The 15,719-nt window shown below is 41.4% G+C and overlaps 2 protein-coding genes across 2 annotated transcripts; one reads left to right on the top strand and one right to left on the bottom strand.

The window, feature by feature from the left end:
- Window positions 1–813: 813 nt before the first annotated feature.
- Window positions 814–7,113, top strand: LOC113166960 (proteasomal ubiquitin receptor ADRM1-like). The gene is made up of 10 exons (XM_026367241.1): window positions 814–890; window positions 1,729–1,945; window positions 2,051–2,167; window positions 2,315–2,438; window positions 2,568–2,654; window positions 2,766–2,859; window positions 3,663–3,904; window positions 5,214–5,371; window positions 5,721–5,823; window positions 6,779–7,113. The coding sequence occupies exons 2-10, from the start codon at window positions 1,736–1,738 to the stop codon at window positions 6,880–6,882; spliced, it is 1,239 nt and encodes a 412-aa protein (XP_026223026.1). The 5' UTR covers window positions 814–890; window positions 1,729–1,735; the 3' UTR covers window positions 6,883–7,113.
- A 132-nt stretch (window positions 7,114–7,245) lies between these two features.
- cables2a (Cdk5 and Abl enzyme substrate 2a) lies at window positions 7,246–15,683 on the bottom strand. Its single transcript, XM_026367221.1, has 9 exons — window positions 14,028–15,683; window positions 13,437–13,529; window positions 11,997–12,074; window positions 11,757–11,856; window positions 11,449–11,617; window positions 11,245–11,342; window positions 10,302–10,408; window positions 9,960–10,164; window positions 7,246–8,896 (listed from the first exon to the last, which is right to left on the bottom strand). The coding sequence occupies exons 1-9, from the start codon at window positions 14,579–14,581 to the stop codon at window positions 8,756–8,758; spliced, it is 1,545 nt and encodes a 514-aa protein (XP_026223006.1). The 5' UTR covers window positions 14,582–15,683; the 3' UTR covers window positions 7,246–8,755.
- Window positions 15,684–15,719: the final 36 nt, after the last annotated feature.

A 15,719-nucleotide genomic window follows, 5' to 3' on the forward strand; every position in this document is an offset into this window, starting at 1 on the left:
TTTGGGGTATTTGGACTTCTGGTTGAACAGAACAAGACACAATGTCACAATCATCTCTGAACAATTTTAGACTAAATGATTTCTTAAATAATTACAGCTATAATAATCTATAGTTTCAGCCCCATCCATAAAGGGCACAGCAACCACTGATAAGAGGAATAATGTATATCACGCTTTAGGCGACTACACAGACAAGTTAGATCACATACATGCTTCTTTTGGTCTTTTCATGGGATTTGTTTACCATAAAAAATATGCATTATAATCAGAGTTATCGTTTAAGGCTCTCACTTTATTACCTGAGCATCACCCTGACCTAAATGAAGAACTTCCCCAGGTTAAATGTACTTTTAAGACTATGTTATTGTGCGCTTACAGCGTGTATTTTCAAACTAGATCTTGCAATAGTCCTCTAACACAGTAAAAGGTTTACAAAGACACAATGGTTGTTGGCTCATTCTGGCTCTGCATCCTTTAAGCTGGACTGAAGAGTTCAGGAACACTGTCTTACCAGCACAGCAGATCTTTGCCAAGTGCTGCTGAAGGCCTGGGAGGAAATCAGGTAAAGTTTAACATGCAATTTGATTTAACTATTATTTTGTGCTCAAATATGCTTGAACATGAAGAATTGTTCATTCTTTATTGTGTTTGTTATGATTCATTTGTTGTATATGTGTACATATACATGCACCCATACACACACATAGATGTTAATCATAGATTCAGATAGTGTTGTGTCATCTCTACCGAACATGCGCATCAGATTTAAAGTCCACATTATTGACACGCATTGCAGCCAATCACAGAGAAGCACTGGCGCCAGTCAACCAATCACGGTTACCTTCAGTGTGTTTGACCGCTCTGCGCTGAACGATAATTCAGAGACAAATGTAAGTACAAACATCTTATTTTTAATACGTTTTGACCTCGCAGGATAAAAGGCAGCTGCGTGTTTAGTCTGTGTGTGTACAGTGTGAATTTGTGGCTCAGTCGTGACCACAGTGAGCTGAAAACAGGCTGTTGTCTGCAGGATGCAGAGTCACTGTGGTGCATCCGTGTAGCTAGTCTAAAACCAGCAGCGTGTTTTTAATGTTTACCTTAATTACATGATTAACTTGAGCCCTGAAATGCTGGAACTGAAGAAAAACCTTACGTTTAATAAGGTAGACAAATGTCCAGAATGAATTAGCAAACAAGAGTTGCCGATTGTGATACACAGAAATCCGTTTACTGGATGAATACGAAGGAGCAGGTGGAAGACAACCTGTCATAGTCTAATATCTGGAACCAGACCTGCTCCCATCCTCATAATCAGTCTGTGTATTCCTGTTTATTCTATGTGAGGAAGGTAATGACATGTTTCAGCACAGGTTTAAAGATAATGGGAGCCATTATACATGTATAAGGATGTATCATTGCAGCATTAGGAGTATTCTGGGATCCACCAGTACATAGTTCTGACCTGGGAGTCTGACTCTCATGAGGTGTTAAAAGATAGTTACTTGATGATGTTTAAACAGGGCCAGGGTTCATCATCGAAGCTTCATTACGTTTGAATATACCAGGGCACACACGGCAGAAAATCTGTGTACTATAATGTCCTCGTAATGTCAAGATAAATTAAAACGTTTGCATGATTTCATTTGATTATACAAGGTTATCATACATGTTTGTATCGTGTTGTTTGGGTCAATCAACTATAACTAGTCCCCTCTGTCCTCCCATTAGTTTCATCATGGCTTCCGGAGCTTTGTTCCCCAGCATGGTGTCTGGATCCCGTGGATCTTCCAGCAAGTACCTGGTGGAGTTTCGGGCTGGTAAGATGACCATGAAGGGCAGCACCGTGACCCCTGACAAGCGTAAAGGTCAGGTGTACATCCAGCAGACTGACGACTCCCTCATCCACTTCTGCTGGAAGGATCGGACGACCGGGAATGTGGATGATGTAGGTGACAATATCTGTGCAGTACTGACCCGGTGTTGTGTGAGCCAGAATTTCAGTGGTGAGTGTCGCATGTTGACCTTAACCTCTTAATTTCCTACATTTTAGGACCTAATCATCTTCCCAGATGACTGTGAGTTCAAACGGGTCAACCAGTGCACCACTGGACGAGTTTATGTGTTGAAGTTTAAAGCTGGCTCCAAAAGACTCTTCTTCTGGATGCAGGTATGAAAGCACATCCTCCATTCTGAATATGAGGTTTTATCTTCTGACTGAAGACTGTGAGACTAAACTCTTAGGAAAACTAATTTAGTCCATCCTCTGTAATGATCTTTAACAGCAGTAACTAAATGCTTGTATTTCTGGTGTCAGGAGCCAAAGACCGACAAAGATGAGGAGTACTGCCGCAAAGTAAACGAGTACCTAAACAACCCGCCCATGCCCGGAGCTCTTGGTAGTGGCAGCAGTGGGGGGCACGATCTGTCTGCTCTGGGGGGTGAGAGATGCTCATATTCTCCTGATCAAACCTAAAACGTGTCATGGACAAAGAACCAGAAATCTATCACAGAGAAACACCAGAAACATGAATCTCAGTGCTGATGTCACGTGTCTTCTGTTTTGTAAGGGGAGGGAGGTCTGCAGAGCCTTCTGGGTAACATGAGCCACAACCAGCTCATGCAGCTTATTGGACCAACAGGACTTGGGGGGATTGGTATGTACCTTCTTAAATGATTCCTCAAGCTGCAGGGCTAACAGTGATCTCATATTTTTAGTTAGTTTCATGTCCACAGGAGAATAATGTGGCTGTTTTCCTGAATATCAGGTGGTCTCGGGGCGCTCGCTGGTCCAGGCTTGGCCAACCTCCTGGGCAGCAGCACCAGCAGCAGCGTTCCTGCAGCCAGCAACTCCTCAACAAGGTATATTATGCTTATTAAGTTAAACCTCCAAGAAGCCTCTTAAATATTGCCTGAACCCTTTCTGATCAGAAACTGCCTGTTCGCTGGGACTGTGTTTTTTTTTTTTTTTTATTCTGTGGCATATTTTTTCTTATTTCTACTGGCAAACACAGAAGATGAGATGTTGCCAAGAAATATATTAGGGACAGTTTTGACAGGCAGGAGGTGGGTGAGCATAAACAGAAGCATCTATCTAAAACACTGACATTAAACAGCCTGTCTAGTAGAAGTCATGAGAGTACAGATTCATTATCAACAGCACATTCTAGTTTCCATGCTGTTATATCATTATCAATTAGTCTGCTGATTATCTTCTCCCTTCATTTACATGATTAGTTTCCTTGTTACTGCTGATTTAAGCTATTTTCAGAGAATTTTTAATTTAGGAAAAAAGAAAGTTAGATAAAGGTTAAAACTCAGTTTTGACTGATTGTAGTTACTGCTTTTTGCCTTTGTAGGGCAGTATTATCCAGTAATTTTCTGTCGATCAAATGTTTCAGCTCTAGTTACATTAGTGGGTTAGAACAAGAAGAATTGACAGGAGGCATCTAGAATAAGTCAAACATCTGTTTTTTTATTGTATCAGTGTTGTTCTCTTAACCCTCAGGTTGTTGTTGTTGTTGAAACACATTCATAAAACGTAGGCAGAACTAGATTTGGTTTAGCACGTAATATCTATAAGAAATGATGATTCACATTAGTACCTTGAGCTGGAGGTTTGGTGTCCAGTGTCCAGAATGTCTTCTATTCTCTCTCTCCTTCAGTCCGTCCACAGCCGTCACCCCCACCTCCACCTCTGCTGCCAACCGGCTTGGTTCCTCTCAGGTGCCCACTACTCCCATCACTCCCTCAGCCACCTCAGCTGCCTCCCCCACAGCCACCACCCCCTCTACCCCTGCTGTGTCCTCTCTGGCTGCGGGGGCAGCCAACCCCACACAGCCCATCCAGCTGAGAGACCTGCAGAGCATCCTGGCCACCATGAACGTACCTGCCAGCGGTCAGGGAGGTGAGAAACCGACCACAGTGAAGGTAGCTTTAGGTAAAGCTGAGAGGAGCTGAGATGACGCCTACACTTAAACAACCAAAAGGGGAAATGCATAATAGGCAAATTAGTTTAATTTCAACTTATTATTTATATTATTTAAATAATTAGCATTGACAACACAACAGTTTCTGTAATATTGTGTAATTTTGACATAATACATTCAGTTTGTTGCAGAAGCAGGAGCCCTCTGCAAACACTGCAGTCTGGTGCTGTTTGTATTTAATTTTACTGTGCCCCACGCCATCAGGCACAACTCTCCATCCTTCCTGCTTCACTGACATGATTTAATACCTTCGCCACGCCTACAGATTCACCGTGTAAACCAGAGAAGGAGCAAGAAGAGGATGAAAGAAATGAAGGATGCAAAATTAGTTGAGGTCTCATGGAGCTATAATCAAAATATGTATTAACAGCACATCACATGGGTATTCTTATATGAAAGGCAGAATTACTATCCTCTCAGCGCTGTGGAGATCTACTGTATATTGTCTTTCAGCTCATTGCTTCAGTTCTCTTTACTGTTCGATCCTCTGTCAGTGTAATTGTAGTGAGCTTTGATAAACCCTGTAGTAGACAAACACAAGTGGTGTGTCAACAGTGCTAAAGAGCTATAGAGAGAATATTGGACCTGCCTGTGTGGAGATCTTTGTTTACCACCTTTAGTACAGGTTAGTGCAGGTCTTGACAGATTGGTCTGTATAGTGACTAGTACACAAATGCAAGAAATAAAAATGGTATTTATATATTAAAAAAGATAATAAATAAAATTAAACAAATAGTCAGAAGACAAAAGACAAAACCAATGCAACTGGAAACCTGAATGGTTTCAGTTTTCTATAATACAAATCTGTACATGCCAGACATAAACAGCTATTTTCATGTGTTCACTTGGGAATAATTATGGTAAATAAGTGCTGTTTTTTATAAAGCATTATAATAGATAATGCCAGAAAATAATTATCAGATGTATTGATATGGATGATAATTGCTGGTTGCAGCTTACAATTCATCTGTGAAGGAATAATACTGCCTGGGGCAGAATTGAACAATCGTAAAGCAACACACAGACGGACCTGGTGATTTGATGCTCTCTAGCTCTTCAAATGATTTGCTGCTATTCTTTCTCATATATCACTGTAGACTAAACTTCGACTGAGAGTCTAAGTCTGATAGTCAAACGCTGCGAAACTACAACAAGCAAAAGTAGTGATTTTGTATTTTTTCGTAATCCTTCGACTAATCCATTTTTGTTGGTGTTTGTCACCTGCAGTGGACCTCGCCAGCGTCCTGACGCCTGAGATCATGGCTCCCATCCTGGCAAACCCTGAGGTGCAGCAGAGGTTGATGCCCTACCTGCCTTCAGGAGAGTCCCTGCCTCAGAGCTCAGAGGAGCTCCACAACACACTCAGCTCGCCTCAGTTTCAGCAGGTAAAGAGCTCGTCCTCTTTGTAACACAGTGAAAACTGGTGTCCTCCTTAGTAGTTCTGAATGGAAAGGGTTTTTTTGTGCTTTCTTTGCTATTTAACATCAGACATGTGTGTTCATAGAGCTGTGAATTTTGTTTTTAGTTTCCAAGTGTCACTGCTTACTGAGACCTCAAATCAGCCATGTAACAAAGACATCACATTAACTTTAGGCTTTAGTTTCAGGCTGAGAAACAATCTACTTTACCTTTTAAACTTATGACGTGCGAGACGCTGTATTTTCCCTCTAGCAGGGCTTTGGTCCTGCTGTTGGTAATTTGCCCTCACTCTTGGTATTTGTTGTCTCTCTGCAGGCTATGAGCATGTTCAGCAGCGCTCTGGCGTCGGGGCAGCTCGGGCCTCTGATGAACCAGTTTGGACTTCCTGCAGAGGCCGTCGATGCAGCCAACAAAGGAGGTCAGTGCTTTACTAATATCACATTCATTCAGTTTTTATATTTAAACAGGATATTGTGATTCATTTAGAAAACATACATTTTTAACATACTTTACTTTTCAAGCGGTTTGTTTCATTCTATGGACCAGTGAGACCTTAATAATGACCTGATACCAGATGTATAAACTGTGCACATTTGCACAGTACAATAGTGTTAAGAGTTAACACAAGCATTTATTTTGTCCATGTCTGTCTGACAACACAGTACTGTGAAAACGTTCTAGGCCACCATTAATATTTTCTTTGGTTTGGCAGTGCTATTATAACTATATACCTATTTATATCGTAGTCACTTGATTAGAATACACATAGTGTCCATAGGAAATGTGTTCACAGTGATTAAAAAAACAACAAAAATATCAGAATAAACAGCTCACGTTGGCTAAAGTGACAAATTATTAAATGTAACCTCTGTAGAGGAATCTGGAAAATTCAAGGACAAAAAACAGAAGTGGAAGATCTGATGAGAAGTTTATTCATTGAGAGATCAGAAGTCCGGCAAGGACCTGGTTCAGCATCTGGCAGCTTCATGTGGATGCCAAGTTGGACCTGAAGAGGCTTGACCAGATTTTTTTTTTTTTTGTGGAAGGAGAGAAGCCAAGAAACCACTTTTTGTATTTCTAAGTTTAAAAAATAAAAAGAGAAATAAATACTGGTTATTGTTCATAAAAGAACAAAGCAAATGGTGCCTAAGGCTTTTGCACAGTACTGTATGTTATTGTATAGTCAGTCTATGTGGATCTTGTACTTCGTACTTTTTACACTTTTGCTTTTTTTAACATAAAAGCAGAGGAGAACACTTATTCCTAACCATACTGGTCTTATGGTTTATAGACTTTAGTAACTAAAAAACTAAAAACAAATAATGAAAATTACTCACAGCCCTAAAATCTGGACATTTGTCATTTGCCTGCAGATGTGGAGGCTTTTGCCAAAGCCATGGAGACGGAGACAAAGTCGGACCAGGACGGAGACTCCAAAGACAAGAAAGATGATGATGAAGACATGAGTTTGGACTAAGAACTCTTAACATTATTCAAAGTATTTATTTAGCTGCTTCTGCTGTTTTACTACTAACACAAGAATTAAGGATGATAGAGTAGAAACTGTAACTAAGACCTAAGACCCCTTCAGCTGACAGGATGTGTTCATCCTGTCACAGCGTGTTGAATTAATGTATACCGATTTATATGAACATGTATTCTACCGGCCTAGTGCGTCCTAACACAAGGGAAAAGTAAAATGATGACAAACACCGCCTTGTGTTGTTTATTTTCTCGCAGTCAGACTTTTGATATCCAAACCGCCCTGAAGAAATGAAAACCGCTGCACACACACTAAATTATTGATCAGTTGACTCGAAAGAACAAACTCCAAAGGCGCTTCAGTGTCTGAAAATATATTTCAAAAACATTCATTTTACAGTATGAAAACAACAAATATTTACCAGTGTGACACAAACCATACAGATGCATTTTTGCAGTTACACACATCTATTGGATGATACACTTTTCTCCACTGCAGACACACACAAGAAACTGAATCACCATCTCGTGTCTGACTAAGACATTCGTGATTATCTGTCCCAGACAAGAACCTTAACATTTAAAGATTCAACATCAGCTGGATGAAATGTCAATGCTAAATATCACTTAAGATAAGACGGTTAACCATTTCACTGCCACTGTAGTTTCAGGCACTTTCCTCCCCCATACTTCTACATTTAATGGCACACAAATGTGAAGAATACACTACTGCAGTCAGGTTAATACCATCTGGAACTTGTAGAAACAACAGATACATCCAACGGTTTGATTTCATATTCTGTCAAAACACTACAGTCAGTTAACTTCCACTGACTTACAATGAGCACGTGATTTCAGTAATGATAGCTACTGTTGCAACTGTACGTCAAAATTTCTCTTTGGGTTAGATTTTAATAACCATTTAGACACAAGATATGAGAAAGTAAAATTCCTGAGAAATGAAAAAGATGACAACTAAACAGGCTATTGAGGAATAAATTCCAGTGCATTTCACAAAAACACACATCCCTGGGTAATGACATGAAACATAAAAAACACATTTACTATAAATAATGTCTCCATAATCCCGTTTCCTTGCACGTGACACCACAGTGGTTATAAATATTAGCACAGTGTCTTCACCAATAACACAGAGCTGCCACATCAATATATTGTATTCAAGAACCAGATAAATACACCAATGTGGATTACTGTGGGACATACAGTACCGATACATTAAAGGCCACTTCTCTAAAAACAGGCTCAAAATTAAAATCATGTTTTTCACGCACCATCTACAGTTTCATGTCTAATGGCTAAAAATGCTTCAATGTCACAGTGGATTTTAAAGGCTTTTACAAAATTAACTGTATGGTTCTTTATCATTCGTAATAAATACTACACAGGCTGTATAGTCATGACAAAGGTGCAAGTTTTCCACATCACATCTCACAGTTCATTTAAATAGAGGTGAAGAATATTAGGATGTACCAAGAAAACGGGTCACAAGAATTCAAAATAAAAGCACAATTAATGTGCTAATTGAACATCTCTAACATAGAGCTCATGACTGGATCAACATCACACGTATTAAAAAAGACATTCAGACAGACACAGGTGCCACCAAGGCTGAAACGTTTGCAAGTGTAAACTAGTTATTCTGTACATTGAGCAAGTGACTCTGATGACTGACAGGAAATAAATAGTACCAGGATTATTTGTTTCTCCAACAGGACAGCTTATAAACTGGTCAATACACACTCACACACTCACATACTCACACACTCACACAGCTTTACTGCACACACACACAAATTGCTGGTGTAACTGCTGAAACCAGCAGAGAGTCAGACATCACCGTGTCTACTCTAACCCTGCTGCACCAGTCTGCGGTAGTGCGGCATGACCATGCTCTCAGGGAGATAAAGTCCCATCTCCAAGGCAACCAGCACCTGGAACTCCAGAGGAATCAACTCCCGTCTGTTGATACGGAAACGCTCCTCCAGCTTCTGCTCGTCCACGGGGAGAAAAAGAGAAGATGGGTTAAAAAGAATGTGTGTTACGATGTGGTCAGAGCCAAAGTGAAGTGGTTGATACCGACGGTTATGTTTCCTTTGTCGTCGTGGCGTTTTAATGCTCAAGCTATGTTGTTTTTTGTTATTGGTGATGAGGATTTCGTTGATGATATAATTGCAGATTGCAGTTTTTGTAGGCCAACACTCAGCTGATTGACACTAGCAGTTTGCTTCACAATGACTGGCTCCACCTCCCCATAAGGTGATATTTAGTGTTGTTTAGATTTAATGTTTATGTACATGTTTATTAAGAGGGATTCACTTTATCATTGCTGCTCTGATAAATCTAACTCTATAACCATTTGCTACAAAAGATCAGTGTTTCACTGTTTCTGCAGCAGTCATATTAAACAGGTAATGCAACATGGATATGTTCTAGTGCTGCTAGCTCAAATTTAAAGCATTCAGCTAACAACATGAGGTGTGGCTTTTGTTGTGAAGTCGACGTGGTTTGTCACTACATGGTTCCAACCCTTCAGTCATGTCACTGTGTCCTACTGAAAACAACTCTGACCTTGAGTAGAATGAAATCCAATTGCCAATTATTGACCAATGCCTTCAGTAAAGTTAAACTGAAATCACATAAAAAATGTCTACTGGTTTTTTTGTTTTGTTATGAGCGTTTCTTTATGTAAAAGAGAAACAGCCTCTTAAGAAACATCAGAAATGCTGCTGTTCAAATGAGCAGGTGGGGAGGCGTGTTTGTGTTTTATTGACAGCAGATGGGAGGCTGCATGAGCTCGAGTAGGAAAACGAGACAAAGTACACAAACTCGGTGTGTAGCTACAAATTATGGGTGTGTGTGTGTGTGTGTGCTGCAGTGGTGGGGTGTTGATGACAACACTGAGCTGGCTCCTACGTGTGTACAGGTTTTGCTACTTTGTCTACACTTCTCTTGTTAGCATTTAGAGGGTGAGAGCTAATCAGTCAACATGTCCTGTTTTGTGTTATTACTCTCTTCAACAATGAGATCTGTGTGTGTGGAAAATCTACTTACATCAATAAGCTGTTTGACTTCTGGCTTCCGCAGATCACTGCTGATCTTTGCAGCCAGAAGTACACAAGCCGCTGCCACAAGCTTCCTGTTCTGCTTGTTGAGGCGACCCTGCAGCACCAGCTTCTCAAAGTAAACAAAGGCCATTGATATAGTGACTGGCTGTAGACCACACTCCTCGCTCACGGCCCTCATCTCCCGCTTCAGGCTAGTGGACAGGAGCAGAGAAAACACATTTACCAATCGTGGCACTGTTTTCTGTGGTAGAATGCACCGCTTGACTCCTGAACCAGACTTAGAAACCACTAAGAAACGTGAGGAAGCACAAAAAAGGTCAATTTGAACCTTCTTATCTTGCTTAGTGTCAGCTTGATGTGAGGAAACTTCTCTTTGAAAGTCTCGTTCATGTCCTTCTTCAAGTCAGATGGTTTGACATACTCAATAACAGTCGTCTGCAAAGACAAAACAATTAAAAAACAGTATGAATTACAACAATAGAGCTTCACAGTTATGCCTATAAACTGTCTGTGAGGCGTGTTTCAAACACACTTATGCTGCAGTTCACAGTCTTATGATGGGGTCTGCTGACCAGCAATAAAATCAACTTCACATAATGGATGTATTTTACTCTATCACGACTGGGCGCTGGTTTAGAACTACTCCAATTCTACAGACAAACCTCAAAAGAAAACACTGAAGATGAAATGACTATGCAAGACTCTGAACTCTGAGCTTTAAGATAGTTCAACACCTGGACATATGCTGTCTTAGCAGTTTTTGACACTTTGATACAACCTTGATGTTACTTGCTTGTCTTTTTCATGCCAGTATAGTTGTAAAAGTCACGTACTGTAGAAATCTTGTTAGTTTTATGGTACAAAGCAGAAAAATCTGTTTTTAGGTAGAAAAATACTGTGCTGTGCAAACACTTTAAGCATTTTGGATTATTCATCATGCAAAACTCATCAGATCAGACTGCTCCAAAAAAGAGCAAGGAGTACTGCAACAGATGTTATGGTCCCCACAGAGCCCTGATCTCAACATCACAGAGTCAGTCTGGGATTACATGAAGAGAGGGCAGAAAATCCACAGGACCCTGGCAGGTTCTTTAAAAATGTGCAAACCTGTATTCTGTACTTTGAATTAAATTAAATTTTCATCACTTTCACTTTTTCTAATATCTAACCTCTTATGCTTACATGACACTTAAAAATTTCGCTTACTGCAAAAACGGGCTACAAGCCCCGTTACATGAGTGCATGTAAACACACACAAAATAAGTCCTCACCACATATGAGGCAAATATCAGAACTCTCTTGTGTCTCCCACATGGCCACTGAGGGTCACTGAGCAGGTTCGGGTCATACTCTGCCACCTCTTCCGTATCTGAAACACAAACAAAATTATAATAAGAGGAAGTGTATTCACCTCTGAGGTCAGTTACAGAGAGGAGAAACATGTGTGTGTCTGTAAGATGTAATTAGAGTCGTACAAGGGTCCTGTGCCACATTGTTGGTCAGACGAGCAGGGGTGAAGCTCTTCTGCCCGTTGCCACGGAGACCTGACTGAGGGGTCTGAGCTGTGCAGGTTTCTGGTACCCCACCGCTCTTCTGCCTCACCAAAGCATTGGTTGGATAAAGGAACTGAGCGTATGACACCGTCTGAGGAGGATAAACCAACAGTTATTAAAAAAAAAAAAAGAGAGAGAGCTTTGAATCAAGCTCATTTATGTAAGTGACGCGTGTATTTCTGCGTTTTCTGTTTCTCATCACAAAAGGGAATTAATAGATGTACACTGACCTTGCCATAGGCGCCTAGCTCCACACCTTCCAGGGAAGGAAGCAGGTCAGCAGCCACCACAGAGGAAAGTCTTTGTCTCTGAGCCTCCAGCTTAGGGTCACTGTTCAGAAGAAGTCACATACACGTTATTTTTACCACATGATACACACACTGCTCTTTTCTGACAATGATATGGAGGATGATGAAAACATAAAAGCAAAGGATGGATGCTCTCTGCATGGGGTGGTGCTTTCTTTGTACCTGATGTGAGCACTCTCTCCATAGGGCAGCACTGAGAAAGCAGCATATAGCGACCGCTTGGCACAAATCAGCATGATCCTGCAGGACACAGGAAGTACAGGCAGACAAAACAGATGGTGTGTCAGTCTACAAACAACTATGACAGCCACTGTTACTCGGCAGCTACTGTACGCACAACAGTCGTCAGTGCTGGAGCTGCAGTGACCGCAAACTCCATCACAGAGTCTCTTCTGTGTTGATCAGTATCAAAGTTAAACAGCTACTCTATCAACATTAATCTAAAGCTTAAAGCAGAAGGGAAATCTGCATCAGTTCCAGTTTGTGCCGCTCGTGTATTTCCGAAGTAAGCAGAGCCAACCAGTCTGACAATTCATGAGAGACACAGAGTGGTGCTAAGAACCGGACTAGATAAAACCTACAACAAGTCACCAACAAGCACATTACACTTCAACTAGGACACTTGTTTAGACAAAACACTTGCCGCATAGTCTACTTAATAACACGACAACCATTGAATCAAGCTGTGCATTTTGGAACTAAGAAAACTTCACAAACACTAGGAATTTTATCTACTCACAAAACACCAATCAATAACATACAGTCTGCAGTCTGTGCCGGAGCAGCTCAACACCCAGGTCAGACCTTGAGGGACAGATATCACATCTCTCACAGCGGGCAATATCGCAACACAGAATCTCCTGGTGCTTAATTAGCTTAGTTATATAACCTACCACACAATGTGTGACTGCCTCAAACAGAAAGAGAAACAGACCTGGGGGGAGGGGGGGTTTAGGATTGCTACATCACTCTCTGCACACACACCAGCAGAAAACACATGATGTATCTGAATGTGGATGGGTAATGAATATGAAGTTGTCTTAAACAATGAAATGTTGTCAAGAAATTACATTTTAAAATGGAATTCAACAGCCCATGGATTGCAGGAAAAAAAAAAAAGAAACAACTATGTGAGATGTTTAGTCCGAGCTTACAGTCATAGTTTAGTACTTTTCATAACATTAAATCCTGTCGAACACATGACCTCAGCGTTGTTTTCTAACACTGGTCAACTAGGTCAACAAACAGCCTACAGTGTGATATTTCAGTCCTGTTTTGCATTGGGGTTATCTCAGTGTTGATGCAATATGGTGTTACATTTCCACACTGCTTTTGCTGAGCTTCCAAGGGTGATTAAATTCACTGTAGCAATCACCACTCAGCAGCTGTACCACTGTTAGGCTTCTGCGGACCTAAGTCTATGTGCCAGAGTTAAGCAGCTTATTACTACACTATTAGGACGAGTACAACACTGCTTGTAAATGCCTGTTTCAGGCTGCAAAATAAAACAGCCATCTTTTCTCTTGCATTGCTCTAACAGGAAATATAGTGAAGTTGTTGATGCACTGTATTTATGTATGTAAATGCCTTTTGGAGACTCACCTACATCCTCTGGTATCATACTGCCTCATGCTCTTGATAAAGTGGACTTTCTTTGGCACCTTGGGTCCAGGAGAACCGGAGACATTCCTCAACCTGAGCAGAGAGCAAAGAAGACACAAAGACCTCTTCATTGAGTCTGGCACCAACCAAACAAAGGACCTTCACATGATAAGGTTGATCAGTGTATGCAGGTTTAGTTAGGTCAGACTAGAGGGTAAAACCAACTCTCCTGATGCAGGACAGCTAAGATTTATTAGGTCTTTTATCCAAACAGCACCTGATACCATTAAATCTGGTGACTGTTACAAATAGTAAAGCAGGAAGCTGACTGTGATTTATATCCAGGACACAGTGGAGGATTATTGAACAGAAGACAAACTATTACACTGTAACTCTGAGTTAAATGTACAACATCCATAACATTACACAGCCTGTGTGAAGGTTAAATGTGTGTACACCACAGAAAGGACTGGAACACTGCTTCATGACAGTCACAGTGAATTCCTGTGATACCTGCTGCTTTCACTCGATGCGGAAGTCAGCAGCCGGTTTAAAGGCCCAGGGTGAGACACCGAAAACGAACACGCTCACCTCTGCCGTGAATCCACGGGGTTCCCGGCCGGGGCCGGGCTCAGGGCGGCGGGCGTCGACCTGACACGGGAGCACGGCAGGTGACCGGTGGGCACCGGAGACAGAGGGGTGTCCGGAGTTAACGTCTCGGCCGCACTTCCACCCTCCAAAAATACCTCGTTGGCACCCACAGCACTTGCCCCGGCAGATCCTGGAGACATTACCAAAGAAGGCCGAGTGGGACTGAGCAGCCCTGGAAAACTGGAGGACGAGCCACAGCCGGCCGCGGCGGGTTCTGTCAGCGGGGCCACCGGCACTTGGCCGGTCACCGGCTGTGGCTCGACCGTCGCGCCGCCGTCTCTGCCCCTGAGCCGGTGCTCCTCGGCGGTTTTCTGGTGGGTATTTCCATCGTGAAGATGAGAGTGAGGCCGCCCGTCAAGAGAGATATTGTTGAGGAACAGCAGAGCCGCCTGTCTCCTTTTCGAGTCCTTGACTTTCCTCCGCTGCTCTCGGTGCGTCTTTGCCGGTTTGCTGTGACCGCCGGCGGACTGCGGCCCGCACACAGCCGTCGCCATTCTAGTTTGAAACGAGTCTGTTCGACGCTACGACTCCCGGTGACCGGTACCACAGCACGGGCCCCGCCCCTCTTCACCATGATTGGACGTGGAAGTGATTATGCGCCCGAGAGCGTGGAAATACTCGAAGGGGATTGGATGGAATTTAAATCATACAAAAATATTCTTATTGCTCGTAGTTGATTGGGTGGATGGAAATAGTGGGCGGTGCCCTGGAAACAAAGGAAATACCCTGAATCAATAAGAGAAATCTAATGAATTAATTTATGATTATGAAAATCCACATAATGCAGCTTCAGTTCCTACGCCTAAACCTAGTTATACACCCCAGGAATATAAATGTCAAGTATTTTTTATTTCCAAGTATTTTTAAATCAATGTCTAAAAGCTGATTATCCATAAGAGGGATTAATCTGTACTCAAGGTTTAAATTGTCCCTCAAACTACAAGTAATGCTGTATAGAAGGTTGTTTTGTACAGGGCACTCATTCGGTAGAAGAATATTACATCATTTTTAGACAGTATATGTTTAAGATTGCTTTTAAGGAAATAAGTTTAATGAGACATAAACAGAAAAGAGAAGGGAAAATTTGAATGTTGGGATATTTGCTCACATTGATCTGTAAACATGAAGCTTGAGTGAGTGTTTCTGTTAGATAGAAACTGAAGTGTGAAAGCTTTTCCATCTCCTGGGTGGAAGTGATCGATGGAATAGATGAAAATCCTGGTCCTCCCTTCCTTTACAGTGTCTGTCTGTCTATCTATCTATCTATCTATCTATCTATCTATCTATCTATCTATCTATCTAAATGAAACTAACTAAATAAATTCAACTATACCATAATATGTTGTGACATGACATGTTGGTGAATTTTACTATATTTGTATGGGCCTACTTAATCGTTTACACTAACTCTGACTCATTACAGTTCTTTCTGCCATTGTGTCTGTTGAATAAATGGACACATAAAATTGATTGTACACAAAATGTAACCAAACAATTCAGTTAAGTTAACTTCTAGAAAGTTTAGAAAAACAGGGTTCAGTTTTGTGTGTTTTGTTTTATTTAGCCATGCTAGCAGTGTGGTGGCAATGCAAAGTCCCCTACAGACTTTGATGATCTCCTTTATTTTCCTCT

The sequence above is a fragment of the Anabas testudineus genome, chromosome 7 (assembly GCF_900324465.2).
Source record: "Anabas testudineus chromosome 7, fAnaTes1.2, whole genome shotgun sequence".
Lineage (NCBI taxonomy): Eukaryota > Metazoa > Chordata > Actinopteri > Anabantiformes > Anabantidae > Anabas > Anabas testudineus.